The sequence below is a fragment of the Elephantulus edwardii genome, unplaced genomic scaffold, assembly GCF_000299155.1.
Source record: "Elephantulus edwardii isolate Elephantulus edwardi_28Jun2011 unplaced genomic scaffold, EleEdw1.0 scaffold00464, whole genome shotgun sequence".
Lineage (NCBI taxonomy): Eukaryota > Metazoa > Chordata > Mammalia > Macroscelidea > Macroscelididae > Elephantulus > Elephantulus edwardii.
Genome location: NW_006400214.1, coordinates 372,178 through 389,780, shown reverse-complemented (window position 1 = coordinate 389,780; position 17,603 = coordinate 372,178). Strand labels below are relative to the sequence as shown.

General features: G+C 35.2%; 1 protein-coding gene across 2 annotated transcripts in view; it reads right to left on the bottom strand.

The window, feature by feature from the left end:
- The window catches only part of ATRX (alpha thalassemia/mental retardation syndrome X-linked), a 301,403-nt gene that overhangs the window by 127,065 nt on the left and 156,735 nt on the right, over positions 1–17,603 (bottom strand). For both annotated transcript variants that reach the window (XM_006902875.1, XM_006902876.1), the window contains 5 exons: positions 16,358–16,504; positions 16,033–16,210; positions 6,679–6,816; positions 4,268–4,443; positions 2,154–2,271 (listed from right to left, as the gene is read on the bottom strand). In XM_006902875.1, the coding sequence (XP_006902937.1) occupies positions 2,154–2,271; positions 4,268–4,443; positions 6,679–6,816; positions 16,033–16,210; positions 16,358–16,504 (757 nt within the window). The remainder of the gene's footprint in view (positions 1–2,153; positions 2,272–4,267; positions 4,444–6,678; positions 6,817–16,032; positions 16,211–16,357; positions 16,505–17,603) is intronic.

Sequence of the window (17,603 nt, the reverse complement as noted above, 5' to 3'; positions counted from 1 at the left end):
TCTCCAGGACGAATCTATTTGTTTTCCAAGCAGTCCATGGTATTCTCAGTACTCTTCTCCAGCACCACAGCTCAAAGGCATCAATTCTCCTTCTATCCTCTTTGGTCATTGTCCAACTCTCTGATGCATAACAGGTGATTGCGAAGACCATGGCCTATATCAAATGCACCTTAGTCTCCAGAGAGACACCACTGCTCTTCAGCACTTTGGAGAGGTCCCTAACATTTCCCATGGCAATGCGCTTTTTAATTTCCTGGCTGCTGGTGCCAAGAGTGTTGACTTTCTAGTAGGTAGACTTGGCTAACTCCCTGAAAGAAACAAAATCTCTTGAGGTGGGTGGGTCCCCACTCCAATGAAAAGGCCCCTCTGGGACTCTGCCCCAAAGAATAATAAGAAGAAAAAAATAAAATAAATTTTAAAAAAAAGAGTGTTAACTGTGGAGCATTACCATTATATTATTCTCTCAAATGCACTACTATCAAAAGAAACTATTTTATCAAGTATCTAGTATTTCCATATATCCTTCTATACACACATGTGAGTGAGATATACAATGTGTGTCTGTAATGGAAGCCGGTAAAGGACCAAGAAAAAATAAGTATATGTGTTCCTCAAGGTTGTATACTTTTACAAGTCTTTTCAATTTGGAGTTTTATTATTTCAGAAGCTGGAATGTATAAAGAAGAATGTAGCATTAGGATTGAAGAAATATTTATAAACAACTTGTGGCATGCAGATGACAAATCCTTACTTGATGAATGTGAAGAAGACCTGAAGTACTGAATAAAGTATACAGATAATACTTTTCAGTATGGATTATACCTCAACATTAATAAAATAAAAATCTTTTTAAGTGGTCAAAAACTTAACATCATGAACAGTGAACAGAATTAAGTTTTCAAAGGTTTCATATGATTTGGATCCACAACCAATACCCATGAAAACAGCAGTCAATAAATCAAAAGACATATGGCAAGGAACAAACCAGTTTCCAAGAACTTCTAAAAAGTGCTAATAAGAACGTTCAATTATAAACTAAACTATACATAACACAAGTAATGGCATTTTTAATTGTTTGAAATTCTATGAAAGAAAATGAATAGAAAAGAATGAAGACTCTATGTTTTTAAATTGTGGTGTATTGCAGGATTATTTCAGAATAAACAAATCTGTGTCAGAAAAAGTACACCCAAAGTGCTCCTCAAAGACTTCATCTTACATACTTTTTATATGTTAACATAAGCAGGATAATCCTTGAAAACTGTATTATGTTAAGAAAAGAAAAGAGTCACCAAAAAAAGAGGAAGAATCTAGATGGACTTACTTAGTCACTGGAACAATGGGACTTAAGTACACTAGAGAACGTAAGGATGGAATCAGAGAGGGAATGGTTTAGTTTTATTGCTCACAGAATGCTATGATTCAGAAATGACTCAAAACCAATTGTTAGTTTGGTGTATTTTAAACATTTGTCTGTAATATTACTATTTTTATCCTTCATCCTTTGTCAATTTTTTAATTCTGAAATAAACTTACTCATTTAATTTACATTTAACACAGCCTGAATAAATATTTTTCAATATACTGCAAGTTTTTTTATCTTATGGATTTATTCATGTTTGTAATTTTGCTGAAATAAAAATTATAAGCATCCATATTACATGTTTATTCCTTCACGAGTTTATTCCTTCATTTACTCAACTTTGGCTCCTGGTCAATGTGATTTATGCACCTCCAAAACCAGTAAGTCACTGTATATAGTTGCCAGTTGCTATAATGTTGATCATGTTTCGGTGGAGCTTACAGACTAAGACAGATTTAGAGGCCTTTTGATCTATTTTAAAAAAATCAAGCCATGAAAACTCTATGGATGACACCAGAACCTATGATTGGGATGGCACAGGACTGAGTGGTTTTCATTTGCATTTTGTTGTAGTCCCCAGGAGTTGCTGGTAAATTAAACAACAGCCAATATTAACATTCCTTTACTTTTAAGTTTAACACTGTAACTGTTTTTAACTGGAAATGTGTTATTCAAAATGAAAATTGTCAAAGGAACAACATAAAATGAAGCAGACAGAACTCTCCTAAAAGTACTATCCTTCTATATGAAAATGTGAACATTGAAATAGTTAACTAAAAATATTTATTACCTGTTAAGTGATTTAAGTAGTACTGATAGAGCTTGCACTGAATTGGAGTCATTCTAACAGCCAACACATACTCATGTTTTGGAGGCAAGAACTTTGTTAATGCTGTATAATCTTTCCTCTATAATGAATGAGAAAGAAAATGAAAATCAGTGAATGATAACAATTATCTCCTTTAAGAATTCTCATTACTAAAATAGGTAAGTAAGTATCAAACACATAAGCAATTCTTCAACATAGTAATCCTCCTTAATACTCAATGGCTCACAAATGACTGCAGTTGATGTACTTTATATGAGGAGACAATACGGTGGCTGCTTTTGTTACATACCATCAAGTTGCAAGCAACTCATACCTGAACCACCAGCAGGTTTTCAAAGGTAATAATCATGGAAAGAGACTGCCAATCTTTCTCCCGTGGAGCAGCTAGTGGATTCAAACAGAATGCCTTTCTTTGGGTTAGCAGCAGAAATCTTTACCACTTAGGCCACCAGAACAATATGGTATACCAGTGAAAAGATACTGCAACATGTGACACAGGTTTGTTTGTTATTTTATTATTTTGTGTGTGTCTGTACCGTCAAATCAGATCCGACAGGTCCAGGAGGAGATTGCCCCTCCTTTTCCAGCAGAGCATCTGGTGGATTCAAACCACAAATCTCTGGGATTGCAGTGCAGCTTCTTGCCACTAGGCCACCAGAGCTCCCCTTGTGTGACACGAGTTTTAAATATTCACATTACCAAGTGAGTAGTTTACAGATTCAAAATTATCTCGATACAGGAAAAGAAAGAAACAAAGATAAGGTTTTAATAGGTAGACATGATTTGCATTAATAATATAGTAAAACCGGAAAAAAAGTCTGATAAACTCTAATTATATAAAATATGCCAATGCCAACTGATAATGCATAATTTGAAGAGGATTCATGTTCAATTGTGAAAGAAAGTTATGAAAAGAAAAAATCATGATTCTTGAAACAGAACACATTAATTTGCTAAACACAAATAAATAAGGAGGGACAGAAAGGTGTGCACAGACAACCAAACCCTACACATAGCTGAAGTAGTAAAAGGAAAACAGAAAAATATTAGTTACTATTATCAGCGATCAATCTGACCAAAACAGAGGACTTTGTCTTATATCGTGTCAGTACATATATGCAAAACAATACCTTTCTCACTTGTTACCATATGTTTGTGCCTATTTACTGTTTGAAGAGTAAACGTAGGCCTTATGACTTGTTAATTTATATGCATTATATTATCAGTGTTTTAATGTAAATTCACTGAGCATGTTTACTTAAATACCATAATTAGCATGGTTCAAGTTACTGTATAAGCTTAAAGTTAATAAAATTGTATCTTTAGGATTACATTGAAAATGGTTCCTTGTTAATTCATTCTGGCCTTCTGTACAACATTTCAAATTATGCTTACAATACAACACTATAATTACAGTGACCATAGGGCTTTCTTAATCATAAAAGCTGTGCAACTTTGACAAATTTAATTATATAAAGGACAATAAAAATCTAAACATTAACTTACTAAAATGTAAAAAAATCTTATTTGACAAAAAACCGAACCAACAATGCAATAAGTTTCCATTTATTCATAGTGTATATAGTCAAGTAGGAAACCACTAATGGCTGACCATACAGTGGGTTTTCAGAGGCAGTAAATCACATGGGAGGAGATTGCCTGTCTTTCTAAATGAAGGTAACTAACGAATTTTAATCACGTAACACTGTGTTGGCAGTGAAATTTCATACCAATAAACTACCAATACTGGAAGCAGGAGTGGCATCCACTTCCTAAACAACCTGCCTCTGGAAATTCTATAAATGTTAATAAATGTCAACAGTTATGGAAAGGTTTCAGGCCTTTTGTTCATAGGGTCGCTATGAGTCATGCTTGACTTGAAGGCAATCAACAACAACAAGCTACCAATGAATTTCACTAGAATAGATCTTAAATTTTGAATTCACATGCATAAATCATTGAACAATAGAAAGGGATTTAAATGTAAAGCTACCTACTGCAAAATGGAGAAAGAAAATTCGAACTGCAGAACTGCAATATATACAGTAACAATATTGAATTACTATGGAAGATACCTGAACACATCCGGCTAACATCTCATAGAGAATGTGAGCACGTTTTTTCATCACTCTGACATCTACCATGGTAGAATCTGCACATTGACCATTTTGGATTGGATTTATAAATCTATTTCTGAACTCCTTAATGGATCCAAGCAAATTCTCCTTGATAAAATTAACCATACAATGATCTACAAGAGAAAACATTGATTCATTAAAAACAAATGGGTAAAATGACTCAAAAAGTTTCTGATGTTCCTTCTGAAATAAAATGGTGTATTATATTACTAAGAAAGAAAAATTGAAGCCATATAAGATAAACACTTTGATCAGAACTAAATCTCAAAAATGAGATAAGAAAATGAAATGAAAATAAAAAACAGAAAATTTTTTAACTATCTAAGGTCATTTTTTCCCTTCACTACTCTTTATAACACTTATTAACAAAATAGAGGTATTCTGTTCCTCTAAGAGAACTCTGGAGCTGTAGTCCACAGGGACATGTACTGCTAACCCAAAGGTGATTAGTATACACCAGGAGCTCTGAAGGAGAACAATAACTACCTGCTCCCATACAATTTTATAACTCTGGATGTGAAATGAAGGGTTATCAATGAATCAATTCTGACTAGACAGCAATGAGTCTGAGTTTGTTTTAATAACCCTAAATACATTGTTAGGATGATTGTCTAGTAAAACAATTATTAAATAATGAATCAATAAAACAGGATAATAAGCTACTATCCCAAATATAAACTGATTCAATTCGAAAAATTCGTAACAGAGCTATTCATTTTTGCTATACTATTTAGAATGATAATATAAAATATATTAGAAGGGATAGAAAAGGAAGAAGCTAAAGCAAATAATAATAATAATAATAATAATAAAATAAGATAGAAAATAATTACTATAAAGCAAAATAACTGAGCAATTACAAAACTACTTGAAAGAAATTACAACGGAAACCCCAAAAATGAAAAATTACACTAACAAAATTATAAATGCTTTCTTAACAAATGATCTCATGTTTCTCCATCACTCTCACCAATCATAACAAAAAATCTAAGTGAAACTCATAAATCACACGCTGTTTTCAGCCTCAGTAAACTCTATTCTACCATAGTAGCACAGGTCTTTTTCTCTCATGTTCAACTTTCTGACACACTTTTTTTTATAACCCATGAGTATCTCCTAAAACTCTGGGTACCTTATTTTCGTATCTGTCCTCTAAGCAGCAACACAAATTGCATTTCTCAGTCTGAATGAAACAAATTAAAACGTACAAAGATTTGCACCCCTGGGCCAACTCACAGCATCAGGATGGATGGTGAAGACCTTGAGATTGTTAAGAGCTTTAGTTTGTTTGGCTCCATAGTCAGGAAATTAAAAGATGTATTGCAATAGGTAACTCTGCTATTAGGGACCTCTTCAAAGTACTGAAGAGCACTGGTGTCATTCTGGAGACTAAGGTGCACCTGATATAGGCCATGGTCTTTGCAATCACTTGCAATGCATAAGAGAACTGGACAATGACTAGGGAGAATAGAAGGTGAATTGATGTCTTTGAGCTGTGCGCTAGAGAAGAGTATTGAATATACTATGGACTGCTAAGAAAATGAACAGGTTCATCCCAGAGAGAGTTAAACCAGGCTGCTCCTTGGAGGCAAGGATTCAGGAGCCTTGCCTGACATACTTTGAACATGGTGCAAGGAAGGACCAGACCTTGGAGAAGGACGTCATGCTTGGGAAGGTGGAGGGACAGTGCAGGACATTAAGAACCTCTATGAAGTCGAATGATTCAGTGACTTGCATAATGTGTGTGTATGTGTGTCAGAGACAGTGAAATTGGCAGAGGATAGAGTAGGACTTAGGACTATTGTACATAAGGTCACTATGAGTTGCAGGCAACTCGACGGCATAGAACAACAAAAACAACAACAACTATCATCATGCTAGTTCCTACTCATATCAGCCCTCTAATGGGTTTCCCAAGTTATATATCTTAAGAGGAGTCTCATCTTTCTCCTCTAGAGTTGTTACCTGGCTTATATTTCTGGTGAATTGAATACTGACTCTGGCTGGGAGCACAGTTTGCTAAAGACCACTTTACCAGAGCTAATCCTACTTCTTAAAAGCAGTAAAAGAAGAATTTTAACAAAACATAATGTAGATTCTACATTTATATATCTGAAAATTCATAATGGTACATTTGTTGACTACAGTTTATCATTCATGAAAGTAATCCTCTTGGGGGGGTGAGTATTCCCCTAGGAAAAGTATTTTTCCACAGTAGACTGAAATGATCTACGTAAGCCCAAAGTCAGACACAATAATGGAGAATATAGAAGATGAACTGAAAACTGGCAAAAAGTACAGAACATAATGCCAATGCTATAAAATATAAATGAAGATGTTTCACTCACACTCAATTAGGTTATTCTGAAGTGGTGTTCCTGTTAAAATAATCCGCCTTCTTGATCTTATAGAATTCATAGCTTTTGAAACGGCAGATGCTTCATTTTTTAGTATATGACCTTCATCACAAACTACAAAGTCCGGGCCTATAAAAATGCAGAGAAAATAATGTTAATATAAATATATAAATTAAAGCTAGTATGGATTTAAGTGAATAAAATGTATGGTTTAACAATGCTGGTCTTGGGAGAACACAGTAATATTGTAAGAATCATGTACTTTATCTTCTACATTATTTAATATTACACTAAAAAGCATTAATTATATACCATCAGAAAAATATTCACTTGACTGATTAGTCTTTTGTTCTACATGAAATTTAGTAAAATTACCTTGAGTTGATTTTTGTGTGTGATGTGAGGTGTGGATCCTGTTTCAGTTTTACGGAGGCAGCAGTACAATTTTGTCAGCATCATTTGTAGAAGAGACTGTCATTTCTCAATTTGATAGAATTTCTTTGTGAACTATCAGTTGACCATAGATAGACGTATGCATTTTAAGTTCCCAATTCTGTTCCATTGGTCTATGTACCTAACATTGTACTAGTACTATGCCATTTTGGTTACTATCTCAGTGTAGTAGGTTTTGCAGTCAGGGAGTCTTAACCTTCCCACATCATTTTTGTTCATAAGAAGTGCTTTACTTAATCAGGGTCTCTTTCATTTCCAAAGAAACCTGACAATTTGCTTTTTAATCTTCTGGAAAAAAGAATCTGTTGTCTGTATAGGGGTGGCATTAAAATTGTAGATTGCTTTTGGTAGAGTTGTCATTTTCAAAAGACTGAGTATTGCTATCCATTAGCAGGGCACACTTTTCAATTTATTTAAGTGTTTTATGGTATCTTGTTAACAATAACTATACCATCCCGAGTATCATACCCTCTTCTAAATTCAGCCTGAACTTCTGGCATCTCTCAGTTGATACGCTGTTCCAGTCATTTTTGGATACTTTTCAGCAGAATCTTGCTTGCCTGTGATATTACTGATATTGTTCAATAATTTCAACACTGTCAGGTAACCTTTCTTTGGAATTCGAACAAATATAGATATCTTTTAGTTAGTTGGCCAAGAGGTTGTCCTCCAAATTTCTTGGTACAACTTCGTGAGCACATCCAGGGCAGCGAATGTTTGTTGAATTATGTCAATTGGTATGCTGTCAATTCCTCGGGTCTTATGTTTTGCCAATTCATTCAGAGCAGCTTGAACTTCTTCCTCAAAAACCACAAGCTCTTGCTCATATGTTGTTTCATTTTTGTGTCAGTCAATTCCTTTGGGTATCATGACTCTGTATACTGTTTTCATCATCTTCGAATGATTCTTTGATCATTTAATATTCTGCCTATAGCACTGGCCCAATTGGCAGGATCTGGATAGATGGTAAAGAGACTGAGATTGTTCACAGCTTTAGTTTGTTTGACTCCACAGTCAACACTCTCTGCACCAGCAGCCAGGAAATGAAAAGATGTATTGCGATGAGAAAGTCTGCTGTTAGGGACCTTTCCAAAGTACTAAAGAGCAATGGTGTCTCTCTGGAGTATGCCAATCATTTGCTATACATCAGAGAGCTGGACAATGACTAGGGAGGACAGATGGAGAATTGATGCTTTTGAGCTGTTGTGCTGGAGACGAGTATTGAATATACCATAGGCTGCTAAGAAAACAAACAGGTTCATCCTGGAGAGGGTTAAAACAGGCTGCTCCTTGGAGGCAAGGATTCTGAGGCTTCGTCCAACATAATTTGAAAATGTTGCAAGGAGGGACTGGTCCTTAGGGATGTCATGCTTGGGAGGGTGGAGGGACAGCGCAGGAGAGGAAGACCCTCAATGAGATGAATTGATTCAGTGACTGGGGTAATGGGGGTGGGTGTGTGGGAGACAGTGAGATTGGCACAGGACAGAGCAAGGTTTAGGGCTGTTGTACATAGGAACGCTATGAGTCGTAAGTGAGTCCATGGCACATAACAACAAACAGCAACATAGCATCCTAAAGTACTAAGCACAACTTGAGGCTTCAATTTGTTCTTCATTAACTTCACCTTAAGAAATGCTAAACAACTTTGATCTCTTTGATTTTCTGACTCCAGCTCTTTGTACATTTCATTCTAACACTTTACATTGTCTTCCCGCCCTGCCCACTGAAATCTGTTCATATCCTTAATTTCTTTCTTTTGCTTTGGCTTCTCTGCACTCTAGTAAAATATAATAGCTGATATGTATATCTTGGCTGAAAGCAGTACCAAATTAACTATGCAAAGGGATTCTGACTGTGTGGGTCACAACAAACTGTGGCTAACTCTGATAAGAATGGAATCTCAGAATACTTGACAGTGCTTATATGAAACCTTTACTTGGACCAGGAGGCAATCGTAAGAAAATAGAGACACTGAATAGCTCAAAATTGTGAAGGGTCTATACCAGGGATGTTCTATATACAGAACAGATTATCCAGGACACTGGGCTATATGAGAAGAAATATGGCATCAGAATTGGAGGAAGACTCATCAACAATCTGCGTTATGTAGATGACAAAACCATGCTTGCTGAAACTGAAGAGAACTTGAAGCACTTGCTGCAGAAGGTAAAGGAGTGTAACCTTAAATATACATTGAAGCTTAACATCAAGAAAACAAATATTCTCACCACTGGGCCAACTGATAACATCATGATAGATGATAAAGAGACTGAGATTGTTAATGGTTTCCGTTTGCTTGGTTCCACAATCAACACTCCTGGTACCAGTAGGCAGGAAATTAAAAGAGAAATTGCATTAGGAAAGTCTGCTGTCAGAGACCTCTCCAAAGTACAGAAGAGCAACAATGTCAATCTGGGAACTAAGGTGTGACTAATTCAGGCCATGGTCTCTGCAATTACTTGGTATGCATCAGAGAGCTGGATACTGACTAATGATGATAAAAGGAGAATTGATGGCTTTGAGCTATGGTGCAGGAGAAGTATACCATGGACAGCTAGGAGAAAAAATGGGTTTGTCCTAGAGAGGGTTAAATCAGGCTGCTCCTTGCAGGCATGGATTCTAGATCTTCTTCCGACACACTTTGGACATGCTGCAGGGAGGGACCAGTTCTTGGAGAAGGACATCATGCTTAAGAGGGTGGAGGGACAGCTCAAGAGAGAAAACCCCTCAATGAGACGGACTCATAAGATTGGCAAAGAAGAGAGCAGGGTATCGTGCTGTTGTACATAGGGTTGCTATGAGTCAGAAGAAACTTGATGGCACATAACACCACCACTATGTTTTGCAGAAACGTTCTGTAGTTTTCTCTATATAGATCTTTTTGTATATCTAGTTACATTCACTCCTAAGTATTTCAATTTGTGGCTGACTACTGCAAATAGTACTGCTTTCTTGGTTTCCTTCTCTGAGTTCTCTTGGTGACTGTATTTGAATCCCCCTCATTTTTTCCTATACTGATCTTACATCCTGTCACTCTATTAAATTAGTCTACTGGCTGAAAGAGTTTTTTGGTTGAGCACTGGGACTTTTCTATGTACAGTATACCGTATCTTATCATCTGCATATAGCGATAGTTTAACCATCTCTTTGCCAATCTGGATGTCTTTTCTTTCCTTCTTGGGTTGTACTGCCATAGCAAGCACTTCCAATGGAATACTGAATAGAATTGATGACAGCAGGCATCATTTTGTGGTCCCAGTTCACAAGAAAAGTGAGAATAATGTTGGCTCTTGGTTTTGCATATATACTTTTCACTATGTTAAGGAAATCTATTTCAATTTTGCCGAGTGCCTTAATCTGGAAGGGGTGCTGTATTTTGTCAAATACCTTTTCTGCATCAATTGCTAGGATCTGATGAGTCCTGTTAATTTTTTTTTATTGTGGTGATATTAAGTTGATGGTTTGTCTTATGTTGAATACCTCCTTCTTATGTTACATACCTTTTTTGAATCCCATTAGATCATGATCAATTATTTTATTGATGTGCTTTTTTATTCTATTGGCTAGGATTTTCTTAAGGATTTCTGCATGTATATTAATGAGAGACACTGCTCTGTAGTTTTCATTCTTGGTAATATAATTTACCTGGTTTTGGTATTAGGGTTTTACTTGCTGCACAGAATGACTCTGGGAGTGTTCCATCTCTATTTTTTTTAACATATTTAAGTAGAATTGTTTCTAGATCTCTGAATTTTTAGTAGAATTTAGCTTTGAAGCCGTCTGGTCCAGGACTTTTATTATCAGGAAGTCTTCTTATGACCTATTCAATTTGTTTCAAGAAATTCATCCATTTCCTCTAGGTTTTTAAAATTTATCATAGTATACCTTTTCCTAAGTATTCTGATATTATCGATTTAATTTCATCTGGTTCTGTTGTGATGCTTACCACATCATTCCTTAATCAATTTGTCATCTTTTTTTTCTTTTTTTAAGTTTCCCAGCAGTGTTTCAGTTTTATTTACTTTTGAAAAACCAGCTTTTATGATCTTATTGATGGTTTCAATTGTTTTTCTATTTCCATCTCACTGATTTCATCTCTTGTGTTATAATTTCCTTTCTTTTACAGGTTGTAAGATTAGACTGTTGTCCTTTTTCTATTTGATGAAGGTGTTCATTTGGGTCACTGATTTTTTTTTCTTTATTTCATTTTTGTGTGTGCCTCTTGTGTGGCCCCAATGACTGGCTCAGATGCATCCTTGGAGGTTTTGGAATGTTGTATTTTCGTTTTCATCTGTTTCAAGCAATTTTTTAAATTTATTCTTTATTTCTTCTGTAACTCATTCATGTTTTAGCACAATGTTAGTTTCCACATGGGTGGTTTTCTAAGCTATACCCTCCTGTGGTTAACTTCCATTTTTATGGCATTGTGCTCTTGAGAAGATGCTTTGTATTATTTCAATGTTTTTTAATTTGTTGAGGCTTCCTTTATGTCTTAATGTATGATCAGTTCTGGAGAATGTACCATGTGCACTTGAGAAGAAATTCAATTGAGTTTTAATTGGGAGCAGTACCTTAATACATACACCAGGCCAAGTTGTCTGATTATAGATTTTCTGAATCTTTGTTAGGTTTCTTAGGGGTTGACCTATCCTTTTGACAAGAGTGGTGTGCTGAACCCTCCAAACACTATTCTGATGCTATCTATTCCTTTCTTCAATTTTGTTAATCATTGCTTTATGTATTTTGCAGGTCTATCATTTGGTGCATAAATGCTGACCAGGTTATATCTTCTTGATCTACTGTACATTCAATCTGTATGTAATGCATTTCCTTAGATTTTATGGTGGTTTTAATGCTGAAGTCTATTTTATCAGAGATTAGTATTGCCACTCCTGGCTGTTTTGTGGTTGCGATTTGTTTGGTTTTTTTTTTTCCGCCAGCCTTTGATTTTGTGTTTGTCTTTCCAGTTTTTCAGATGGGTCTCTTCTAGGCAACACACTGTGATAGAATTTATTTATTTATTTAATCCATTCGCTTACTGTATTTCTCTTGATTGGCACATTTATTCTGTTCACATTAAGTGTGATTACCGTGAGCCAAGTTTTACCGCTGACATTTTACTGTTTCTTTTTCTGTTGTTTTTAGTTACTAAGGTCCATCTGGGAGCTCTGGTGGCCTAGAGGCAAGAAGCTTTGCTGTAATTCCAAAGGCACAGGGTTTGAGGCCGTCAATTGCTCCACAGGAAAAGGATGGGCAATGTCCTACTGTACAATTAACTGCCTCTGAAAAAACTGCCAGAGGGTCACTATATCAGTTCCGACTCTGGTACACAAGAACAGCAAAGTCTACCCACTTTCGTTTAGTGTCTCTTGTGATGGACTTCACTTAAAAGTTTCTTGTAGTTTTGGCCTTGTTTTCACAAATTCTTTAATTTCCTTCTTCTCTGCTAAGGATCTAATTTCTTCTTCATATTTGATAGAGAGTTTTTTTTTAGGAACTGTTTTCATTTTCTGTATATGCCATCCCATTGTCTTCAAATTCACATGGTTGCCAGTGAGAAATCAAGTTCTGATTCTCCTTTATATATGACTCTGTTTTTCTTGTGCTGTTTTATATATTCTTTCTTTACTTTTTAATTTGCAACAATTGACTATGGTGTCTTGATGGTTTTCTTTTTGGGTCTAGTCTATCTGTGCTTCTTAAATGTGGATTTCCTCGTTCTTCAAAATACGTGGGAAGTTTTCTTCTAGTACATCTTCCATAATTTTTTTCAGTGACATTCCTAATGTTTTCTTCATTTTCTTTACATTTCATTTCTGATTTTTCATCCAGTATGTTTCCAGTGAGGCTCTTACCTTCAAGCTCACTGACTTACAGCTTTTCAGTTCTACTTTTATGTCCCACCAGCATGTTGGCATGGCTTTTAAATTCAAGTAGGTTAAACTAAAAATCATATTGTGGTTTCCATAGGCTTGCTTTTATCCTCTTCAACTTCATCTTGAACTTGCATATGAGTTGTTCATGTCCCAGGCCTTGTTTTGACTGTTGTTTGTAATCTTTTCCTACAGATGTAGTCAATTTGATTTCTGTAAATGCCAGCAAGAAAGGCCAAGTGTATATTCAACATTTATGTGGTTTTCTTTAAGAAGGTGTCTACAATAAATAAAGTACTGATTGATCAAAATTACACCATCCACTCTACAGCCTCCTTTCTATTAGCAAGGTATGTTTTATAGTTCTTTCCACTTTTTTACATTCCAGTCACCAACTGTTCCTAATACATCTTGTCTGCATATTCAGTCAACTGCAGAGTGAAGAAGATGTTGGTGGAAATAATTTTGTTTTATTTAGTGGCTGATGTAAATATCTGAACAACAGTTGTATTAACACATTTCTTTGAATGCTTATGAATAGTATCCTATAATTCATAACACTATACTTTCAGATAGATTTTGAAATGTTTTGTTTGATCATGAAGTCAACATAATTCCTTTACAATCTGTCATTCCAGGCATAGTAAATCATATGACTGTTTGATTCAAAAGGTCTCACACGCGTCCATGTCACCTTACTGATGCTTAATATGTCAATTTTCTTATGTGACATTTTATGTTTTAACTTTTACATGCTTTACATGTTACGTATTTCACTTTCTCCCTTTTAATGAATGTTTATAGCTGTTTCCAGTCATATAGAGTCTAACTATACCAGGAAATGAAGGTCCTTCATTCAGTCAGGTCTTTAGTACATCAACATCAGAATATACTATGACAGAATGTACTGTGAGGAGACAGGTCTTCCTCACTTGGAAAAGTTTCTACAACTGGAGGTAATCCTATTCCATAAGGTATCTATCCAACAATGTTCGATTATTATAAATAAAGTATAAAGTCTACCTAAGTCTAAAGAAATAAGGACTTTTCTCCACAACCAACAGAAAGCCTTTGTCTTGAAATAATGTCCTGCACCTGAACTTCTAGCCTCTCACACTAAAATTCACAGCTTATCATTCAAGCTCGTTTACTGGGTCTGCTTTCATTTTGCTGTCAGGCTGGCAGTGGTTGCTGTTGATAAGTGCTGCCAAGCTGCAAACAATTCACAGATGAACTTCCAGTATGTTTTAAGAGATGGTAAATGGCACAGGAGGAGAATGCTAATCTTTCTCCTGCAGATAAATGGTAATGCAAACTGCTTGTCTTTGGGTCTGCAATACAAATTCTTACCCAATAGTCCATCAAGCTATGCTACTGGTGTTTCAAATACCAGCAACTTCACTTACAGTGTTCAATATTCAGAAAAACTTTCAGACTGAGATAAATACACTACAAAATAAGAATAAAACTGGACATTGGGATCTCTTGAAACCTAAATCCTTATGTTTATTATTTCTTAAAAAAGATATGAAGATTTAGAAAACCCTACCATCTCAGCCAGAAAAAGACACACAAACACAAACCACAATCAGAAGACCAAAAAATACATGAAGAAATTCTCATTAGCTATTAGAGATGATGATGATAATAATAATAATTCTTGTTATTACTATTCTTTTTATTATTTTTTAAAAAAACAGGTTTCTCAACTCATTCCAGCAACAACAGCAAAATACCACAGGTCAGTAAATAGCAAATTCTTAACAAGAGTGTGTAGGGAGGATGAACTGTCATATAATGCTGGTGACATCGTAAAATACAATAGTTTTGGCAAGAGTTCAAGTGTCCATGAAGAATAGAATGGATCGAGAACCATGGTACATTCACAGAATACTTAACTCAGCACTGAAAAATAATAAACTTGTGAAACACTACACAGTATGGATGAATCTAGAAGATACTATGCTGAGTGAAATATCTCAGTCAAAATGGACCAAGTACTGCATAAGTTAACTACTGTAATAAAAGCATATGACATGGGTGTAAGGAGGGAAGAATGGTCAGGTAATGAATACAGCAGTAGAATGGGTCAAACGAAGGACACAAATGATCAGAAACTACGTACATGACAATTAATAGCCTGGAACAGGACAAGTTTTACAAAGAACACTAGGGGATAAGGAGGAAGGAAAGTGTACAGGAAAAGTCTGAAAAGCATCTCTTCATAAATCTTCACTAAAATAAAATTTAAGATGAGACAAAAATAAAAATAAAACAGAGGGAGTTTGGAATTAAAAAATATATATTAAGTTGGATGTAAGGAAAGACAATATACAATAAGGAGCTGATCAGGTATTGAAACTAATCATCCTATAAATTGTTATCAATATTATAACATACAATGTATATGGTTTAATTTAAAATCACCATGATTTGTAAACTTTCTCTCAAATAAAAAACAATTTTCATCCATAAAAATTTGCTTAATTTTATGTGTAGTCCACCCTGCTACTTTCCCATGTGCCCCAAAGAATGAAGTCCATGGCTCTCACATCAGATTAACATCATAAAGATTGACGGATTTGCAAAAATTAAGTCTCCATACTGAAAATTCATGAAAGGATTCATGAAGCAATTCATCTAATGACACAAGTATAAAAGAGGATTTGAAAATTATTTTCAGACTGTATAGATATTTCTTATCAAATAAGAGCCAATGTTTGAAGAATTTATACTTGTAATATAAAACAATTCACTACCTTCTATATTCCCAATTATTTAAAAAGTCTCTCTTGTACCATCACCCTCAACCCCCTGCTCAAACACTTAACAGACTGAAAAGGTAAACTCTGAAGAGCTGGAATCATTAAGGGTGACTGTACCTTAATGAACTAATACAAAAAATCAAAACCAGCAAAAAAAATGAATAATAAACAAAATTCAGCAATGTACCAGTCGTCCCATACTTTTTTTTTTAAATCAATTTGCTTCTTTATCTAAATACTTATTAAAAACTTACCTGGGTCAACCAAAGCTTTGTTAAAGATTTCTTTCAGTTTTCTACTTTTCACATTTCTTCCTTGAGCAAGATTTCTATACATTTCATACCCTATAATCATGACACCACCTTCTTCTTGCCATCGCTGTAGCATGTAGCTTCTCTCTTGAGGACGTTTCACAGTGGCTAATTCAGAGACCTTTTGTAAGAAATAAGGTTTTATAAAGTAGCTACTAAGAATATACAAACACAACACTTCTGTAATGACTTATGAAAATTTATTTAAAAAATCTATATTCCTTTATAAATCTCTATTTTGTACTAGAAAGAGTTTAACATATGATACCTCAAGCTTCTCATCATCACTTAATCCATCTTGCCATTTCTCAAATTCATTCATCCAATTCAAAGCAGTATTAAGAGGACAAACCACTAAGGCAGTGCTGAAATCCAATTTCTCACACAAAAGAACAGTATGCAGAAAACTTACAACCTAATAGAAAAAAGATAAAGATATCATCTTTATTTCAATGTCCATAAAATTTCATAATCCAGAGACTAACTTAATAATCAGCATTGCTTTAAAGAAAACAAGTTAGTAAAAAGATTATCAACTTTCACAATAGACAAAGTAAAGAGACAAGACATATACAACGTTCTTTCAACTTTAAACCTCCATAATTCTATGATCAATATGAATAATATCAACTTATTTCACTTCAAAGATAGCTATTAGTTTCCTCTGATCTCCACATAACTTTCATGCTGCCTACCATAAAATACAGTCATTTAGTTTTGCTGCCGGTAGGTGCTGTTGAATCAAGTACAACTCAAAGTGACCGTATAAACAACAGATCTGAACCCCCTCTTATCCTGTGACATCTTTACACTTCCTAACACACTAGGGCCTACTGTGTCTGTCAGGGTGTTGATCCACCTGGTCAAGGTTCTTTCTCTCCTTCACTGACCCTCTACCCTTCCAAGCATCATGTCCCTCTCCAAGGAACCCTCCTAGCATCATACCAGAAGTATGTGAGGAAGCATATTCATCTTTGCCTCCAAAGACAACTCCAGCTGCACTACCTCCAACACATACCTGTTTCTTCTTTTGGCCCTCTTCTCCAACACCACAGATCAAAGATGTCAATTCATTTTCTGTCATTCTTATTCACTATTCAGCTCCCAGATGCATAGCAAGTGATAGAAAGACTATGGCCTGAATCAGACACACCTTAGTCCTCAAACTACCATCATTACTACTCAGTAATTTTGAGAGGTACCTAACTGCAGACTTTCCCACTGCAAGATCTCTTTATTTCCTAACTGCTGGCACCAATGGTGTTAACTGTAGATCCAAACAAGATGAAGTTGATGACATTTTGAATCTCTTCTCCATCTATCATTATGTTGCCTTATCTGTCCAGTGGTAAGAATCTTTGTTTTCTTTACATTGAGATGGAATCCATATTGAAGGCTATATTCTTTGATCTTCTGCAACAAGAGTTTTAAGTTCTCCTTACTTTCAGCAAGCAAGGTTGTGTCATCTGCATAACGTAGATTTACTGATGAGTCTCCTTCCAATCCTGATGCCA